The sequence below is a fragment of the Cyprinus carpio genome, chromosome B13 (assembly GCF_018340385.1).
Source record: "Cyprinus carpio isolate SPL01 chromosome B13, ASM1834038v1, whole genome shotgun sequence".
NCBI classification, from domain to species: Eukaryota; Metazoa; Chordata; class Actinopteri; order Cypriniformes; family Cyprinidae; genus Cyprinus; species Cyprinus carpio.
In genome coordinates, this window is record NC_056609.1 from 16,203,512 (window position 1) to 16,223,932 (window position 20,421).

At 38.2% G+C, this 20,421-nt stretch overlaps 1 protein-coding gene across 2 annotated transcripts; it reads right to left on the reverse strand.

Moving 5' to 3' along the window:
• Positions 1-11: 11 nt before the first annotated feature.
• Positions 12-19,440, reverse strand: LOC109100408 (mitogen-activated protein kinase kinase kinase 21-like). Of its 2 annotated transcripts, XM_042736881.1 has the most exons (11): positions 17,797-19,440; positions 12,699-12,879; positions 11,797-11,945; positions 10,697-10,872; positions 7,003-7,243; positions 6,683-6,805; positions 6,173-6,277; positions 5,502-5,652; positions 5,253-5,347; positions 3,278-3,970; positions 12-2,578 (listed from the first exon to the last, which is right to left on the reverse strand). In XM_042736881.1, the coding sequence occupies exons 1-11, from the start codon at positions 18,557-18,559 to the stop codon at positions 2,193-2,195; spliced, it is 3,063 nt and encodes a 1,020-aa protein (XP_042592815.1). In that variant the 5' UTR covers positions 18,560-19,440; the 3' UTR covers positions 12-2,192. The 2 variants fall into 2 exon arrangements, with proteins under 2 accessions (XP_042592815.1, XP_042592816.1); XM_042736882.1 differs by lacking the exon at positions 6,173-6,277 and having other exon boundaries at positions 17,797-19,438.
• Positions 19,441-20,421: the final 981 nt, after the last annotated feature.

The window sequence follows — 20,421 nt, forward strand, 5'->3', positions numbered from 1 at the left end:
AAAAACGATGCTTGAATTGTATAAAGTATTTATTGGTCACTTGTGTACAGTAAAATAGTAGAATTTGATATAAATGAGATGATTCTGGGCTCAGCCCTTTTTTCTTTGAGCCCTCCTGGAGCAAATAACCAGTCCACATCTGAACAGAACAACTTTTAAACATTAAATTGGTCACATGGGTAAAACATTGGATAAAAACATAGCTCAATACAACATACACTAAAAAGCAAAACCAGTAAAACTATTAGCAGTGCATGTGTACCATGTAACAATCTTTCAAAACCGTTTCACAATCCAAGACCTCAACTTTGGTGAAAACATAAATCTTTTGTTTTCTGTCATTCACATTTGGAAATCGGTCTAAATAAAACTGCTTTAAAAGTTTGATCTCTGCAGTTCTCCCATAATAGGAGAAATGATTGTGCTTAGACAATAACACCAGATGATTTCCTTAAAAACAGGCATCATATTATTACTTCATCTAGTAATGATCATTGCAAGACATAAAAAAGAGGCACCACAATGTCTCTCCAAGTCCTTTGTTCTTACGAATCCTAATGTGCAGTTGTCTATCTAAACTAACAGTACTCATTATGCCTTAATACAATAACAGCATAAATGTAATGAACAGTCATCATGACTCGAAAATTCCAGTGCTACAAAACATATTTTGTTCTTCTGTCTTCAAAACAGCACCACATAAAGGGTGTCAGTGGGAAAACCTCTGATTATTTCTGCACAAACAGTACATTTATGCTGACTGAAATACAGTAAATAATTCTAATCCCTACTATAACAACCTTTTCAATACTGAGTTGTTTCTCAAACACATCTCCTCCAATTAGAAGATGAGTACTAAAAGTACAGTACTCTTCCATTTGACACCCTATAACCACAAAATAACGTTTCAATTTGTTCAATTAAGTACGTTTCAAATCACAGTCTCCACAGATACAAAACAACACTTTAAGAGACACAGAGAAAATGGAAAAGCAAGTTACTCAACTACTTAAGTCCACAATAGACAATGAACGAGTTAATAATTCAGTCTTTTACACAGGGTAATAATTAAGAAAACAGTTTGAATATATAGAATGACAGAAAAAAAAAAAAAAGCATTTGGGTTTTGCAGAAACAGATCAAAACACTTACACACAGTTCAAGCACCAAATCCTGTTTTAACATCATATGATCAATTACAATTCTAAACATTCTGCTTTAAATTTTTAGTGAACCTACTGAAGCTTAAAACTCAAAATCAAGCTACTTGGATGGTAAGAGTTTTAAGTAGCATCCTGGTGCTTGATGAATCTATTAGTTCAATTCATTTTTTTAGGTTTTGTATAGACTGGAATGATTTGTAAATAATAGCAACACTGATAGACACTAACAATATAGTTAATTCATTCATCACTATTTGGCAGCATAAGGCAATATCTATATATATTTTTGCTATGCAACCTAAAAAGCTACAGGCATGTGTACACCTCTAAAAGACATAATTAGATCAAACGCATCAGACTTAAAGCTAAAAAAGGAGAGAGTCTCATGTGAGGTTCGTCTCCAATATAACTTCAGAAAAAAAAAAAAAGTAGGAATCAATTTCAAATGTGTCAAAAGACAAAACCCTGAAAATGTAATGTATTAGTACAGGAAAAATAAAGAGCTATGTAGGGAACTGCGCTGTTTGAACTCGCAATTGTGAGGTCTGTTAGTTTGGTCAATCACATTAGCTAAACCACTTCATCTGTACAACTATTATTATTTATATAAACACTGTGGGCCCTGTTTATGCCTTTCATATGACATTACGTGATACAAAAATCAATTGACAGAAATGCCTGAACACTTTAAAAATCTGTAGTTTCTAACAGAATCTGAGATCTTGCTCATCAGTGTAAAAGGTTTACAAATCATCTCACTTCTTAAAAATCTACAAACCAGCAATTCTACTGTAAATTCAGTGGAATGTTGATCATTCACTTCATGTATGTCACTTCATATTAAATTACATATCAAAGTATACAGCATATAAATAAAAGTACCACAGAATATCTCCAGCAGCAATGGCTCAAATATTGATCAAAGGCCATGATGTTAATCTTGGGGGAAAATAAAAGCAACAACTAAACGTCATGTTGAACAGACAGATTCAAGACAAAAGTAAGACTGTGTTCCAGATGCAGCTTATTTCAGGATAAAAACTCTTTCTCCAGTTCAAAGACAGACGGTCGACTCGGTGTGCTCTGTATTCGACAGAGGGGAACCGTGCAGTCTCGTTTTTGACCCTCTGTGTCCATATCCAGCAAAGAGCAGCCCATTTTGACCTCTGAGGGGAGGACCATGTCCAAGTTTTGGGCACTCTTCTCCCCAGTGTAGTGCCCAAGAGAATAGCTCTTATTGCGGCTCTTTAGAAGACCCCAGGAGTGAGGTTTGCTTCTTAGGGAGAGTGGCCTGTGTCTAGATGCTGATTGTCTGGAGGCTTGCTTCTCTTGAGCAGGCTCTCTGTCAGCCTTCTTCTTCAGGGAAGTGGTAGAGGAATCAGCTGGACTAGCCTGGGAGTCACTGCTGCCATTAACTAAGCAAAGAAAGTAACATCATTAATAAACAATATTTGAAAACAAAACTTCACTGTCATGGGTTAATGCAGTAATGAGCAAAGTAAAACCTCAAAACTTTTTTGTAATCCCATAAACCAACAACCTAAATTAAATGCACTAAAGATACACAACATACTGCTAATCAGCTGATATTTAATGTTTTTTTATATTATTATTATTATTACTATAATTACCTTATCCTTATATTATTGAGAGTTTAATTTCACATACTCATTTCAAACTACTTTATATTTAGAAAATTTAGATGTGTTTTATTATAAAATTCAACTAAAATGTTTTTAGATGACAGCAAAGTTATGCATTATGTATTAGGTGCATTTGATGTATTACATGACAGCAAAAGTAATCTAAATGTAATAATGATTAATAACAATAATTTTCATCTATTTTTTATTTAGATTACCTTTGCGGTCATGTAATAAAAACATTAACGTTATAAAAACTGTATAAAAAAAACTAAAATATTCATACTTTAAATTATAATGCTGTGAGGTCTATATTCGCTTGTAGCATTTAAAATGGTCAGATTTTATATTGATTATATATTTTACATTATTTTGACAAAATGGTATACAACTTTAATATGGGCCATTTATCAGTTATAAGAAACAATTATTATATTGTGATCATTCCTAAAAAAAAATAACATAACTTACTGGTCTGACACACAGCAGGGCTGGACTTCTTTCTCCTAAGTCGAGAGCTGGATCCAGAAGGATGATCTTGCAGAGGGGCTAAGGGAAGAATGTCACTAGTGCCTGTATTCTGATGTGTCTGGGAATTCCTAGCTGGAGTCTCGTTCACTAGGTTATACACAGTCCCCTCAAAATCTGTCTGCAGGAGGCACTTGGTGGAGTTGCACTCAGAAATCGATGACATGGCGAGTAGATTTACAGGTCCTGGGGTAACCTCATCCTTGCGTGAGCGGCCACCGGGGGGGCTGGTGCTGCGGCGGAAGCGAGTGGCACGCTGAAACAGGCCCTCTCGTTTTTTCTTCTCCTCACGTGGCTCTGGTTCCTCATTAGCAGCACCCTTACAAACCTCCCGCAGGTCAAAGCCTAAAGCGACAGATGCCAGGATGGAGGCGCAGCCATAGAGAACAGTGTCTGTGCGCCGGCGTGTGGTGGTGCGCTTCAGGCTGTTGGTGGGTGTGTGCTGCGGTGTGGTGCTGGTGGAACTGGTGGAGGTTGTTGGGTCCTCCTGGCTCTCACCTCCACCAGCCGGCCCCTGGCTATCCCCCTGTTCATCTTTCCACAGAGGTAGATCAATATACACCTGGTTAGGGAACTTGAGTTGCTTTGGTTTGTTGTCCGATCCATCAGCAGAGCACACTTCATCTTTATCAGTTCCTGAAAAAACAACAAGCTAACAAAGTTAACAGCTATAGTTTAGAGGTGGTAATTTAAAAAAATAAATAAAAAAAAAACTTTTATTTAGCAATGTCTCATTAAAATGATCAAAAGTTGCGTGAAAAAAATAATTACTGTTTTCACAAAAATATTAAGCAACACAACAATGACAATAATAATAAAGAATGTTAAGTGAATGCCAAATTAGCATATTAGAATGATTTCTGAAGGATCATATGACACTGAAGAGACTGGAGTAATGGCTGCTGAAAATTCAGCTTTGCCATCACAGCAATCAATTACATTTGTAAACAGTATTTCACAATATTACTGTTTTACTATGTTTTTGATTAAATAAATGCAGCCTTGAGGAGGATAAAAGACTTCAAAGAAACAAAAAGGGTTTTACACTAAAAAATAAAAAAAATAGATGAATAAAAGACTGCCAAGCAATTTTTGAAACAAGATTGGGTAGAAACAAGACTAGATAGAATCTAAAAGTGCAGATTTATTAATTGTGCAGATATCAGTAGTTAAATCAGTTCACCAAAATACAGCAGAACGCTGCACATAAATGGGTGCCGTGACACAGAGACTCCTCCTACACCCTAAACAGCACTATTTGAGAGGACAGCCATTCACTGTGGTGTCCAAAACTATAGGGGACGTTATCAAGTGCACTCATTTAATCCCATAATGCAACACAATAACGAGTGTACAACCGATGTACACTCAACTAGAGAATACCCAAAAATGCACTGTGAGTGTAGTGCCAAATAAATTTCCAAATCTTGCCTGAAGATGGCGCCTGCAGCTGAATCATCCATCTATTTTTCAAACCGCTGGTCTTATATAGGTACAGTGCAATATGATACAGGTATAAATGTATTTTTACTTGATCATTAAATAGTTTAATTAAGGTTTATACATGATAGTTTCCAGAACAGAGTTCAAGAATCTTCTCTATTGGAGCTGCCAGTTTGCTACGGTTCAAATGATTATTAAACAGCAAGTACAAATTATGCAGAAGCGGCAGCCCTTCTGGTGCACTCAGCGTCTGATTTCGCGTACTCGTTTTCACTCACACCTTTAACTGGACTAGATTATTGGACTAATTTAGGGAACAGTGAATGAGGGTGTGTGTGTGGGGGGGGGGGGGCATTTCAAATACAACAAGTGATTAATTTCATGTTCTTTGTAACATGATTAAAAGATGCAACAAACAGCGATGAAAATTGAGCACATGGAAAAAGTAAATGGAAGATGAGCCTTCTTTACATACCCTGCTCTGCAAATAATGCAGCCAATGGAACAGATTTCTGGGACTTCATAAGACTAGTGGACCAGGGACTGCTTCCATCTGAGAGAGGGCGAACTCTGAAGACAACATGACAGTGACACCCACAATTTATAACTAATTAAAACACATCTGAATCATCAGTTTTACTGAATCATTAAAAAGGTAACATACATTACACACTTAAATCACACACAGAAAGCTAAAAAAAAAAAAAAAAAAACGAACACAAACCTTTCAGCACAATTTCCTCTTTCCTTTGTCTGCACAGAGCTTGGCCCCCATGTGCGGCCCTTTTTCTTAAAACCTTTCTTAACATCTTCAAACTCCTCAGGTTTGAAATTGGTGCTTCGACCCCATGTCCTGTTGCTCTCGTCCAGGGTCACTAGAGGTGAAGATACAAAGAATTTGAAACAGAATTGCTAATACTAACAGAAATGTTCTTAACTAACAGTCCCAAAATCTGTCACACCACAGACTGAGATTCAATATATTAGTCCTTCACAGCGGAGTAGCAACAGTTTTTTTTTAGTGAATAAAGGCAACCTCCACCACCCAGGCCAGCAACACGGAGATGGAATTATAACTTATGAATAAGTGTTAGATCATTTCAATCATTCTCAAAAATGGTTAATGGAGCTTCAGGAAGATCATTGGGTTGACCTTAAACTATTGAAGCACCAGCTCAAGGTCCACCCAAATGTACTTGATCACCAAACGCAGTGAAAGCAAACTCATTACAAACCATTAAAACTTTAAAAGCATCAAGCAATGTGTTATGACAATCATTTGTGTCCTAAAGTCATCAAAACAAATGAGATGCTGCAGAGCAGTAGAGATCAGGAATCACACCAGCACACAGTTAGATGGGGTGGCTTTGTCTCACAGGACCACAGTGTCCTTGCCTTTCTTCCTAAAGCCTCTAGGAGGTTTACACTCGCTTGTGATATCCACATCCTGGTGATACACAAACATACTGCCCCTTCGACTAGTGCCACTTGGGTGGCTCACTGATGGGAAGAAAATATGTTACAAACATGTGACAGACATAGGATTCAGACTGGCAATGACCTGGATGGATTTTTTTTTTTGCCATACTAAGTGGCTCACAACTGAATTGATTAGTGACTGTCTTTAGTACATGATTTCTTTTTACTGTATTGAAACTGGCAAACATTTAAACAGAGAAGGGATATGGGCCAATCCTTATATTAGCTTACAACATTAATGTTTGTTTGAATTTCAGTTTCTGGTAGGAAGATAAATGATGGAACTTCCCTTTAAAATAAAGAATAAAACGTTGCAAACAGCAATATGTCGGGGTTTTTTCATCCCAAAATCTCAAAAAAAGAAAATACTAAAGTGAAAAACTGTTAAACTGTAAGATATAAATTTATAAAACAGTAGGTACTTACACTGAATGGCTCTGAGGCGAGGGATCAGTGTAGGGCTGCTGGGTGGGCTGGAGTTGGTGCTGTTGAGGCTTCTTCTCTTGTCCATAGTCGGAGAAGCCTGAACTGTGATTTTATGCTGAAAATCTGTTGAACACATATTAGGTTATCCCTTAGTAGTATTTAAATCACTTTAAACATTTCTACTTCAGCCACAGTAACATTTCTCACATAAACGTCCTTCAAAACCCTAATACAAGAGAAAATCTTAAGCAGTCATGATAATTTATTGAGAGGCATTAATGTAATATCCATGTTACACTACAAATTCCTACAGCTCTAACCTGAAGGTAAGCTGATGCGGTTGCCATCTTTGAGCTTGAGGCGGCTGCGTTTGAACTTGCCCTTTCGTTTCTTAACATTGGGCTTGTCCTTGTTGAGTTGGAATATGAGGATGTTGAGCTCACGCTCAAGCACATTAATTTCGCGCTCAGCCAGCTGCTGTTCCCTCCTCTTCAACAGCTCTTCATGAGACTTCTGCTGAAGGGCTGCTCGCGTCAGCTCCTCTTCACGTGAGCGGAGCTCCTGTCGGTGTGAAGAACATTCGTGATCAAGTACACTTGATGATGAATCTATAAACAGTTTATCCAAACATGACAAAATGGTGGGGAATAATGATAGAATTTCCTTTTCAATTTAACAATTCCTTGAAATTATGACCAAACAAACTATGGCCAAGTTTTTTTATATACCAAACCACTGCCTAGGGAAGCAAAATTGAACAGTTCTCATGTTTATGACCCATCTGTCTACAAGCAAAAAAAAAAAAAGTCAATGGTATGAATGGCAGTTTCACTTCCTTTGGCCTTGGAGGACAGAGCTCAGATTCCTTTCTGCTTTAAACAGCTCATTTCAGATCAGTCGTCTTTTCTTGGTTTTACCCTTGAGCACCACAAACATATAATGTGAGACCTGTGAGGGAGTTATTCATAAATCACAAATACTTCAAATCTGCTTGTTCTGTCATTCTCTACATTTCACTTTTGCTGAAAGATGGCAAACTGAAATTCTGTCTTTTGGTTAAAATCAATCACCTTTATGAAGGAGTTAGTTTACTTCTCCAAATCTTTTGAACAGAATAATCCACATGTATAAAACTTGCAGGCAGAATTGTTAAGCATTAATCCGGCCACATGAAGTAAAGCCGTTTGGCCTAATCTCTTATGAATAACTTCTGTAAGAAGCTTTGGGGCAGTCTGCCAAGAAACAAACTTGGGCAGATGATTTAGACTAGGGATGTCAAATTTCGATTATTTCCATGATCGATCGTCGTTTAAATTAACGATCAATTAATCGATTAATCGTTAACCATAATGCTGCAAAATGCTCTATTGCAGGCACGCAGTCACCGGCATGACAGTATGTGCAAAAGCCACACACACACAAAACGCTTTCTCGCTTGAATTAAAGGGGTTTAAGTCTGAATAAAATGCTAGTAGCAGGATTCTAAAATGAATAGATGTGATTATGATGATTTCATCAAATGAAAAGAGAGCGCAATACTTTTGAGGTAATTTTACTTTGTTGACCGTTTCCAATCCCGCACGGAGACCGCTGAACGCGCCTCTTTAAATGGTTTTGTGGTGCTCGTTGTTGTATTTTAAAACACAGTTGCAATGTTTTCAACTAACATTATGGTATTTAAAATAAAATTATCCCAAACGTAACTGTGGCGCGTGTGACTGCGCTGCACATTAAGTGAACTGCTTCCATCGGCGCTGCTGCAGCAAAACACTGTTGCTCACATTAATTTGATTCTGCTGGATTCTGTCCTAGAAAATGTCAGATTTTTAATTTTTGCGGTACGGTAGGCATATTTGTTTTTAAAAACCCGGCATACAGTGCATCAGATCGTGACAGTGCGTGCGTGCATACGAGGACGAGCGAGCGTGGCTTTGGCTAAATTTATTTGGAGGTTATTGCTCATGTCTCATTCGGCATAAATCAAAATGTTTCCATATTCGCAATGCATTTGAATGTTAAACTATTATTTATAATGTAAACTAGGCTTGTACTTTACATCCATTCGCATATAGACAAAAGATCATCCTCTTCACATGAGCAAAAATGTCCTTGGCATAACAGCAGAGTGAACCGGTATACTACTGTCTATTTAAACTGACCAGTGTAACCTTTTAAATCTTTAGTGTAAGTTTGCGATGTAAGTTTTAATCGCTAGAATATACGTGTGCAGCAGGCTCCGGCGCGATCGAAACAGCTGAGACATTAAAAAAAATAAAAATACAAATAAAAATAAAAAAACCTTTTCCGCAAAAGTGTTTGCTTTCATTTGTGCACACTCACAATAAAAACAGAAGATTTGTGCTCTTGTAAAATAAAGCAAACAAACAGAATGCGTTGTCATCCTTTTTTTTTCTTTCCGTGAACTTGTGGAGCGCAGCCACACATCTGTTTTAAATCCGTTATCTTAATTATTGAAGTCAGATATATTTCGCATATAAAAAATAAAAAAAATAAAAAAAACAATCATGAAAACAAATTGTTATTTTTATTTTGGGTCTATTACATTTTTCTTAAAGCATCCCATTTTGTCCCAGGGCTCGAGAACCTGTGCACTAGTGAGGTCCATACAGAAACTTGTGAACGATGCTCGGCGTCACCGTTTAGTGACATCACTGAATGCGCGTGGGAAAACGTATTGTGTCTGTCACAGCGCCTATTAATCGCTGTTTTGAATCCAGCAATTATTTATTTACAAATTATACGCTCTGATTATGACAAGTGTGGTATAAAGGCTTTGTTTATCAGAGGAATAACAGGAAAATGTTAGATCGCGAGCTCTGGATGCGTTCGAGCCCATAGCCTTCATTTACGCGTCTTTGTTCTGGTTTGCCGGTTAGTCACGAATTTCCACGAATTCAATAATATATAGTCATTGTTTCTTTTCCTAAATCTTCACCGTCTAACCCTCTAATTTCGCAGGTTTATTTTATTATCTTTCACTTTTAATAACTGTTTTCGCATCTCTTACTGTGGTAAACGTGGGAAGGGAAATTAAAGATTTCATGAATTAAGAATTCGTTTGATTTATTAATTTGCTCCCTTATTTCACTTAAATCATGGGTTATTTAGGGAACAAAATTAATGAAACATGGACAATTGCCACAAATTGATACATCATAGGAACGAATTAACAAGTTGTAGGAATGAATAGACTAGGCTACCTGTCCTGTGTCCCGCAGCCCTGCAAAGCGCACGATATGAAACAGTTATCTGATGAAATGATTAGTTACTACATTTCTATTGTTTTTTATGTTGAAGAACTTTTATGTTGTTTCTATTTTAATGTACTTTAAAGTTTAAATCACATTAAAAGCTTAATTTGTACATTGTGAATGAATGATGATGCTTTTATATACCGTCACCGTCACTCACAGCCGCTCGCATGTGTTCTGCGCATGAGCCGCACGCAGCTCAACATTAAATCGGTTAACCGACCATCGACAGCCTTAATCGATTGCATCTCTTATCGACAATTAATCGATCATCGATTAATCGTTGACATCCCTAATTTAGACAATTCATTAATGAATGAACAATTTGTTTATTTACAAGCAAGGAAAAGTTTGGCGTATGACGTTACAAGGAAAATATTTATGTGAGAAGACTTTACTTGCAGCAGTGGAAAAATTCACTGATCAAGAATGTATGTGGAACAATTTCAGAGTTTCTACATGATGTTTTTCGCTGACTTGCAGGAAAGGGCATTCTTGATCAACCAACGGCAAAACCTTTTCAACGTGGCAAGCTGCTAGGACTGGAAGCAGCTTATCATATTAACTAACATATCGAACGCTTAAGTCCATTTCATTGGTAATAGACGGCTTTAAGAGGATAAAGTCAACCAAATACAGCTACCCTGTTAAAATCTGTAACCCTGAAAACAAAGTAGGTCCACTGTCTCATTACAAAACAAGCTCAGAAATAGACAAGCCAACAAAATCTTGATCAACTGACCTTTTCTTTAGTGCGTAGCTCATCAAACATTTCTTGAATCTCCACTCTCCAGTCCTCCTGCATTGAGTGGAAGGAGTCCTGCGGCATGGTGGCCATCACAGCCTCCTCTATGGCAGTCAGCTGCTCCAAGATTGAAGCAAAAGATGGACGGATGTGGGGATCCTGCTCCCAGCATTCTATAAGCACAAAATCGGTTAGAATCCATCTATTGGTTATCATTACAATGACCTTTCAATTGCTGATTGCAGTGGGACTTGTTCACACTCAAGCCCTGTTGATGCCACCAGCAACACACAGTAACATGATCCTATTCATGTCAATAGAGAGCTGCCGATTTAGACAAAGTAGGCATGACCAATGGCACGACAAAGTTGAGAAATGTTTAACTTTATGCATATGAAGAGCATCTTTCAGGAACAACATCCAATAGAAATGAAGACTGTGCTAGTGGAGCTCAGATCATCCTTCTCAAGTGCAAGCAAGACAGGACAGAATGGAGCAATTTCACTGTTCTATATGATCTGTCTGTAAAAACATATATGGATATAATAAAATAATGTGTGGAACTGTCTGCAGTCTCAGTGAGTTTGATTCATACAGTGATTATTTAATGCATTGCATAGAGCTGTTTAGCACTGATGCAGTTTGTGCTAAAACAGTGTCTTTTGTATATTGTTCATTATTAGAGACAAACTGGTCATTTTTCACAATCAAATAAAAATTTCTTGGCAGTAGGAGACAGTTTAAACTATTTTAATTGGTCGTTCATCTGGGTAATGATTTAATGAACTAGTACTAAAGAAGTAACAACAGCAGGATGTTACTTCTTTAGAGACAAGAAAATACCTAGTCAAATTAGAATATCTTAGTTTTACCATCAACATACATCATCTATGATATGCAGTCTACCAATAACTTTAGAGTGACAGCACTCACTAGGAATACCCATAAGCAACTTAAAGTACAAAGACACATTGGTGGTGTGAAGGGGGCATCAGTGCTCAAATGTCAAAAAAAATGTCATGGACATGTATAAATAACATATAGTGAACAATTGGATAAGCACAGGTGCACCATCAGTGAACTACCAACAGACCTACCCTCCATGAGCTTGGCAAAAGGCTCGGGACAGGTCGATGGAATGGGAAGGGTTAATTTGTTGACAGCCACTCCATAGGCAACTGCCAAACCGTCGATGCCACGGTAAGGAACCTCTCCAGTCAGTAACTCCCAAAGGAGGACTCCATAGCTGGAGAGAGAACAGAATTCATTAGGGAAGTGTCAGTGTGGTATTGATTGGAACTAATCACATCAGTGGGCTGATTGAACAGTGCTTATGTACAATAATAACGGGAATTGGGAAAAACAATGCTCTAGCAATGTCAGGAAAGAAAGCAGAGAGAAGTGAAACCAATCATGTGTTGGCATAAAGTAAGCAATGTTTGACCAAAGTGGCATGAGAACGTTTTGAAAAAGATAAGTCTTCACATTTAGCTTTCACAAACAAGGTAAAAGGGCACCTGGACCATCACCAAAACAATGTTCTAATTCAAACTGACCTAAAGTTTCTGTGAACCTAAAAACAAAATCAACCACTACAAATTCCATATAAGCTGTGTTCCAAAACCTACCCGCCTACATGGGGAGTTTCCTTTTAATTCGATATTCGAATTGAAACTGATTCTTTTAAGTCACTGATTTGGAACACTTCCAATACAGTTTGGAGCTGGTAACATAAATACAATATTCTAATGTGTGTGTACAGTCATGGCACACAAACATTGGATAAAATTACGTCAGTATGTAATTACATTAAAAACAATAAATATATTAAAACAGCTAAAATGATGTCATAGAAGGATAATTACCCTGCTTGCATTTTTTGAAAAGCTGGTAGTGTGTCTATGAACCCCGAGTGATTGTGTCTAACCTCAAGTAACTAATTCACTATAATAACAGTCTTTGTGATCAACATTGCAATTAAGTTAAAATAACAGCTTACCTCCAGACATCACTCCCTTTGGAAAACAGAGAGGACTTGATGACCTCAGGAGCCATCCAGGAATAAGTGCCAGCTGCACTCATTTTGGTCGTTTTGTGCCACTCACGGGCCAGGCCAAAGTCAGTAATCTTCAGGGTTTTTCGACCAATGTCATCATTCTCAATTTTTTCAAGTAATAAAACTAAAAAAATAAAAAAAAGAGAGAGAGAAAGGAGAAATGTTTTAGTTATTTGTACTATATCAGTTATAAGTTAAATGTAAAAGTATACAGTAAAAAAATCCACTGAAATAAACAAAAAAAGAAGTGACTGGGCCGTTCAGATCAGCCACTTTAAGGTATGATGGGAATGTTTTCTATGCATGAGCCTTAGCCTTTGAGCATTTATGTCAATGAATAACAATACAAGTATGCTAAGAGAATGCTCATATTTCGACTCTTTTATCATAAAGTGAAATCTTCAAGGACAGAGGCCTACATGAAGAACTTTAAGAGACATACAAGTCGCTCTAGTTTACCATTCAGTCTCGTACCAAATGACAAACAACATGAGAATGTAGGCCAGCTTGCTTTGAAGTGAGGAACATCCTGAGGTCAGGAGTAGTATTATCTCTCACCGGTTCTGTCCTTGACAATTATCCAACTTGAGACCTTTATCACCATCAGTATGTAATAAACCATGTTGATAACTACATGTATGATTAATCTGACCTTGACTTCCTTTCCATCATGACCCGAGGGGGTAACTAAGTATTCTTATTTGTGGACACATTTCATTAAACATGTTCAAACTTTTTCCAGCCTTTAACCAACGTAGTGGTGAGGACTGGCCTTGACTACATTCCCAGTTTATGCACTTGTTACAAAGAAAGACATTGAGTATAACTGTCTTGCATTTTTATTATAACATTTTCACCCGTTCAGTTATCAGAAATCACAATGTTTATTTATGCAATGAGGCAGAGGAAGCCATCTAATCAGAATTAAGAGTTAAAACTATTTTCACAATGAGGATTTTAGTTCCTTTACAATTATTTTAATTTTCTTTAAATCCATAAACATGCTGTACGTTGCAAATAAAAAGAACCAGACACTGTCTTTTAAAAAAATAAAAGACCTGCATGTTAGAAAATACTCATTTAAAATTTACAAATCTTTAATTTTGGGACAAACATGAAAATTGGGATTTCCTTTCGAACTGGTTTCACCTGTTTTGATGCTTTCAGGTAAATCTCAGCTGTTGGTTTCCATGCACTTTTAGGTTTCCTTTCCATGAAGTAACAACACAACAGTAAACAACTATTTAAAATGTAATGAAATAACACCCACAACCTATTACACAATCAGTTTTAATATTTTAAACATTTCAGTAAACCAGTTGGTTGGATATGAATGCTGTCTTATTACTAAAGAAGATCCACTTTTTCTGTGAGCCTGAAACAAATGTAAAAAAAAAAAAAAAAAAAAAAAAAAATATATACATAAAAACAAAAACCTTCTAAAACTAATAGTGCTTCAAAACAATTCTGCTCTGATTTGCCTCTGCTCTGAAGTCTTTTCTTTGCTCAGATTTCTATGGTGTCCGTTTTATGGGGCAGAAAATCATCTTTAGATCATGAGACAATAACCACTGCCTGTAGTATGTTCGCCACGGACCCTCTGTATCCCTCCAACAAGGCCATTGTTCTCTACACTGTCAGTCAGAGAGAGCGAGAGAGAGAGAGAGAGTGTGTGTGTGTATATATATTTTGGAGAGCACACATGCTTGAGATTCCTTAACGTTACACTTCATGTGCCAGAAATTACAAAACACAAAGCACAGTGCGAGTTTCACAGGGGCTGCTGGCTACAGTTCTGCAATATTCTTTACCCCCAATCAGGGGAAGCTCCCTGTCTTGGAGAGAAAACAGCAGCCATTGAGGAGATTAAAAATAATGAAAATAAGCCTTTCAGGCCCAGGAATCGGAGCATTCTCGGGTTGGCAGTCACCTAGCAACTAGTGCTTGACCATTCCATTGTGCAAACTTATGTTAAGCTTTTGCCCCCTCGTTAGCGACATTCCTTTGGGTGAGGTATTAAAAGATTAGGGCACAAAAAACATCATTTCACTCACTATTTGCTATATCTCAAAGATAATCATTGATCAGATAAGCAAGAGTGGGCGCAAAGCAAATCTGATTTCATTTCTTACTTTTTGAGAGACTACTATTTGACTTTGCTGTTGTTTGTGCCTCCTTAAAAATGTACCCTCTACGTTTAACCTGCTAAACAATGTACTGCAACCTGAATGGGCAAAGAGTCCCCCTTAAGAACACAGCAGAAAGGCTCTGGCTCATGATGGGTGGGTGTCTTGAGTGCAGCACTGAACAAACACACGTTATTTTTTTCAATTAAGGTCAGCAAGCTTCCAGTGTAGTTTGTCACAATCCTGTGGAGAGGTGAACAAACTGAGGTGCGTTAACAGTAGCACTGCCACGCTGAACGGGGGCAGGGTGCCACATTGCGTCTATTGTTGATAGTGGAAAGCTGTCTATTTTATTTTTCTGGATATACGCTGCTAATTTAACAGAGAGAATGACACAGTAATAATAATGATACACAACGCATTTGCCAAAATTAACTACACTATTTAATTTTTTTTTTTTTTTTTTTAAATAAGCAGCAAGGAATGCTTTAAATTAATCAATGCTTACAATCAAAAAATATATTTGCAATGTAAAGACACAGTGTAGCGCACACACACGTGTGTGTGTGTGTATATATATAAAAGCTGTTCTTTAAACTTTCTATTCATTGCTTAAACATATATAAATAATTGTTCCAAATTAAAAATCAACATTATTGAAAGGAATTGTTTCTTGAGCATCAAATCAGCATATTAGAATGATTTCTGTATGATCATGTGACACTGAAGACTGGCACAATGGCTGCTGAAAATTCAGCTGCTGAATAGATTTACATTATCAGGTCAATGTTACCAGCTGATCAAATTTGTACAGCATTGAAACACCTCTTTAAGGTATTGGTTAACCAATGTGTATAGCATACATGAGGCAGATAAGCATTAGGGTCTTTCCCAACTCCATCTATGACTAAGAAACATGATAGGACAATCCCATAGTCATGCAGTATGCCTTGTAGCTACATAGTATTGTTTTAGGGAAAGAGCAAATATCCCCGTTTACATGAAAGAAACTCTCTTTATAAACATCTGTAAAGCATTAAGGTAAAACATGACAATACTCACCACTAGTCATTATACAAAAATTATTTAAAAGACTCTATTACACTAATAATTTAATTATCGAGAAAAAAAAACATTTACATTCAGACTTAGTGACTCTTAATGCAGACCAATTTTCAGATCAGTTTTCTGAACTTTGTCAGCAGATAGGCAGCTTCTCAAAGAGCACACCAGCTGTTCAAACTCAAACCTCTTAACTTCATAACCTGACCAGGGTCACACTCATTCAGAAGAAATCATTCCTAGGCTTGAAGAGAGCCAGTGGCTTATCACTTGTTGGCTGTGCAACTCTAGAGCAAGAAACCCTGCTAATGCATGACTCAAATCCACTAGTGAAGAGCAGGTGCAGTTTTCACACAGCCTGATCAATTGTCAGTGACAACTGGGGTGTGGTGAAAAAATGCAACCTTAAATTTTCTGATGACTTTAGGGCCAACATTTATAAAGGTAATTTCACCATCTCAGTTTAATAGTTAAGCATTTTGACCCAGATGTACATGTATATGATGGGGAATGAGTTATTTTAAACTAAATGTGCAAAATTTAAATTTTAGTCAGTCAAATTGATTTCTATAGTGATTTTCACAATACACAGTATTTCAAAGCAGCTTTAAAGAAAATAATAATGTTGTCGCCGCTGATAGCCTCGTGGTTAGTGCGTCGAACACAGCGACCCGAGTTCGATTCCCACCTCGAGGTCCTTTACTGATCCCGCTTCCCTCTCTCCACCCCAATACTTTACTGTCATCTCTCCACTGTACTCTCAAAATAAGGCACAAAAAGCCCATAAATATAACTTAAAAAAATAAATAATAATAACAATGTTAATGTTTATAATATCGTCATGCCTTTTTGTCACATTTAACAGAGCTGGGAGAGAATATAGTATATAATATACGCATAAGGTGATTATAATATAAAAAAATGCCCTAGGTGATTATTCTACATGTATGCTTATATTAAATACATATAATTACATTTAGGTACTAAAAAACTCAAGAAGTTGAGATTAACTATATATCACTGTATGTGATTAGACTGTGTATGCAGATAAAGTTGGATCTATATCCAACTTTATATACAGAGCAGTGTGAAAACACAATTTTTGCTGCAATATAAATTTATATTTATTCATTTAGTAGTTGCTTTTATCTAAAGCTTTAAAAATGAGTAACACAAATGATCAATTTTAGGAAGGCAATAAAATAAGAAATGGCAGCCAAGTTTTAAACATTGTCTAGAATAGTATAAGCAAAAACAGGGAGGGATTTAAGAAATGGTGCAAGCAAAGAAGTTTTTTAAATATTTAAAAACTTGCAGCTTAGGCTGTACTCTAAGATGTGCAAATTCTGAAGTTGCCAGAAGGACTTGGAAGGATCCAGTGTCTTTAACATAAACTACAAAGGCTCTATTCAATCTCAGAGCATCCATCAATTTTATAGCTTTTCTTCTGGGGTTAGATTTCACAAGCTAGTGGCTTCCATTGAGAATCATATTGCCTTTAGCTAGAAGACAGTTCACAGCTCTCTACACCACACACAGGTTGCATTAAATACAGTTAGATTTTATATTATCTTCCTAGTTCTAATATTCCTAGTTGTCCCATGTTACTGTACAAGGATAAGCACGTGGTGATCTGTTCCCCTCCTTTTAGGTCCAAACACAGGCTTATATGGAAAAAGGTTGATGTGCTAATGATAAGCTTTGTGAAAGATTAATGATTAACGTGCTAATTGCGAAAGGAAATACCAATGTGACAAGCTTGTGTGTGCTTCTACAGTAGAGCAAATACCTGTAATTCTTGGTCAAGATAAGGAGGTGTTAATGTTAATGAGCGTGTGGTAACTCTCTCTTACTGTTGCTGGACTTGAGGTCTCGGTGAATAATGGGAACCACGGCCTCCTCGTGGAGATACTGCATGCCTCTGGCGATCTGGACGGCCCAGTTCACGAGGATATGAGGGGGGATCCTCCTGCCCGTCAAAGCGCGGTTCAGAGTCCCTCCTCGGGCATATTCCATGACCAGACACAGGTTAGGCTCCTCCAAACACACCCCCTCTAGTTTAATAATATTAGGATGTTGAAGCATCGAGAAAAGTTTGGCTTCTTGCCTAACACTGTCTGCAGTCGCTTTAATATCCTCGTCGGGGTCCTGTCGAGCTGCCTTCATCGCGACCTCCTGGTCCTTCCAGGTCCCCCGGTAGACTTTGCCAAACCCACCGACGCCGATGATTTCTTGTAGAACAAGTTCAGAGAACGGTATCCGAACAGGGGCGGACGGGTCACTCTCGCGAGCCCCTACCGCTCTATAAATGGCTGGTTGGTAAGTAACATAATTAGATGGGAAGATGCCCACGCGATGGTTAATTTTACCAGTCCACCAGCCTTCGTCTCCCGAGATGGCAGCGTCCTTAGACAGGACCTCCACCACGTCTCCTCGCCGGAGGCTGAGCTCGTCCTCCCCGCTGGCCTCGTAGTCAAACACCGCGGTCCAGAGCGAGCGGGGACACACGGGGGCAGAGTGAGCCCAAGTCCCCGAGCTGCAGGACTCCGTCCAGACATGGTCTTGGAGGCTCGGGCGCCCCTCACCGTTTGGGAAAACGGCCTGGGGAACATCCATGTCTCGGTGCCTGCAGGAGCACCATAGGGTGCCGTGATGTCAAATCAAAGTAAACTAGTCCTGTAGTCGTATTCCCCAATGACACATACACACAAAAAATTCCTAAGAACCCCGGCCAGGTCACTTTATATCATTAATGTAGAGTCAGTCAGGTTAAATCCGGCTTAATAGAGGTTAAGGGACGCATTGCTTTGTTTCCACGTAAGCCAGATAACCAGTCTGGGAGTGCGAAGTGCCTCTGAAGCCGAGACATCAACATTAGCCGGGATATTTGCGACGCTACCTTTATGTTTAACGTTACTTTTGACAGTAAACGCTACATTATTAGTCTATCGATTTAAGCTCAACCAGATATACAAACGATTTTCATCTTTATAAAAATGAAGGTAAACAACATACCTAACAGGGAAAGTTGAGAGCTACAGGTGCAAAGTACCTGCTCATCCCAAGCGAATGAATCAAGCTAAATATACACGCGATTAATCCACTACCTAAGATAAGTTACTAATTAACTTGCGTGTCTACACGTATAAAAACTCTCTGGCTAGTTGAAACACTTTACATGAGCAGGCTAAAGAGCTATGCTAACGCGTTAGCTCTCTTTGCGAACTTCACAAACTAGTAACAGCTACCGAAATTCCGCCGTCGCCAAGGACTCGTCGCGCGCGCAGCACCTTTCGCAGAGTCAGTGTAGTGCGCACTTCAGTCATTCACCAGCATTACAAAAACGACGGCTTTTCCCCCTCTCGCCTAGATCCAAAGACTTTTTCAGAGCAGCTAAAACTTTGCTTGGTAAAGTCTATGAGCGCACCGCCATCGCTCCGCTCCTCCGACTCGACTGACCAGAGAGAAGGAAAAGGTGGAAATGGATTGGTTGCAGGAGGTCACGTGACACTCTGCGTGAGTGCAAAACAAAAGTGGGAACTGGGAACTTTTCTTTTTTTAATCTGCGGTGTTATGCTACGTCTGGAGATTTACAATGGTGTCTGACTGGATAAATCAATCTGCTTTACCCTACACTTTACAACATACAGCTTGCAATATGTTAGTATGTAAAGATATGCACCCGACTGGCCTTGATAAACAATTCTACAGGTGCATCTCAATAAATTAGAATGTCGTGGAAGAGTTTATTTATTTCAGTAATTCAACTCAAATTGTGAAACTTGTGTATTAAATAAATTCAGTGCACACAGACTGAAGTAGTTTAAGTCTTTGGTTCCAAAATTGTAATGATTTTGGCTCACATTTAACAAAAACCCACCATCTCAACAAATTAGGATATGGTGACATGCCAATCAGCTAATCAACTCAAAACACCTGCAAAGGTTCCCTGAGCCTTCAAAATGGTCTCTCAGTTTGGTTCACTAGTCTACACAATCATGGGGAATACTGCTGATCTGACAGTTGTCCAGAAGACAATCATTGACACACTTCACAAGGAGGGTAAGCCACAAACATTCATTGCCAAAGAAGCTGGCTGTTCACAGAGTGCTGTTTCCAAGCATGTTAACAGAAAGTTGAGTGGAAGGAAAACGTGTGGAAGAAAAAGATGCATGAACACCCGAGAGAAACACAGTCTTATGAGGATTGTCAAGCAAAATCGATTCAAGAATTTGAGTGAACTTCACAAGGAATGGACTGAGGCTGGGGTCAAGGCATCAAGAGCCACCACACACAGAAGTGTCAAGGAATTTGGATACAGTTTTCGTATTCCTCTTGTTAAGCCACTCCTGAACCACGGACAATGTCAGAGGCGTCTTACCTGGGCTAAGAAGAAGAACTGGACTGTTGCCCAGTGGTCCAAAGTCCTCTTTTCAGATGAGAGCAAGTTTTGGAAACCAAGGTCCTAGAGTCTGGAG

Bases quoted from the DNA above. Each gene is read 5' to 3' on its own strand.
- LOC109100408 (XM_042736881.1), bottom strand. From the start codon at position 18,559: ATGGATGTTCCCCAGGCCGTTTTCCCAAACGGTGAGGGGCGCCCGAGC. The intron at 6,278-6,682 runs GTAAGTACCTAC...TCTTCCCATCAG, and splicing joins TCGCCTCAGAGCCATTCAGT to TGAGCCACCCAAGTGGCACT. The intron at 5,348-5,501 runs GTTTGTGTTCGT...TGTTGTCTTCAG, and splicing joins AGAGGAAATTGTGCTGAAAG to AGTTCGCCCTCTCTCAGATG.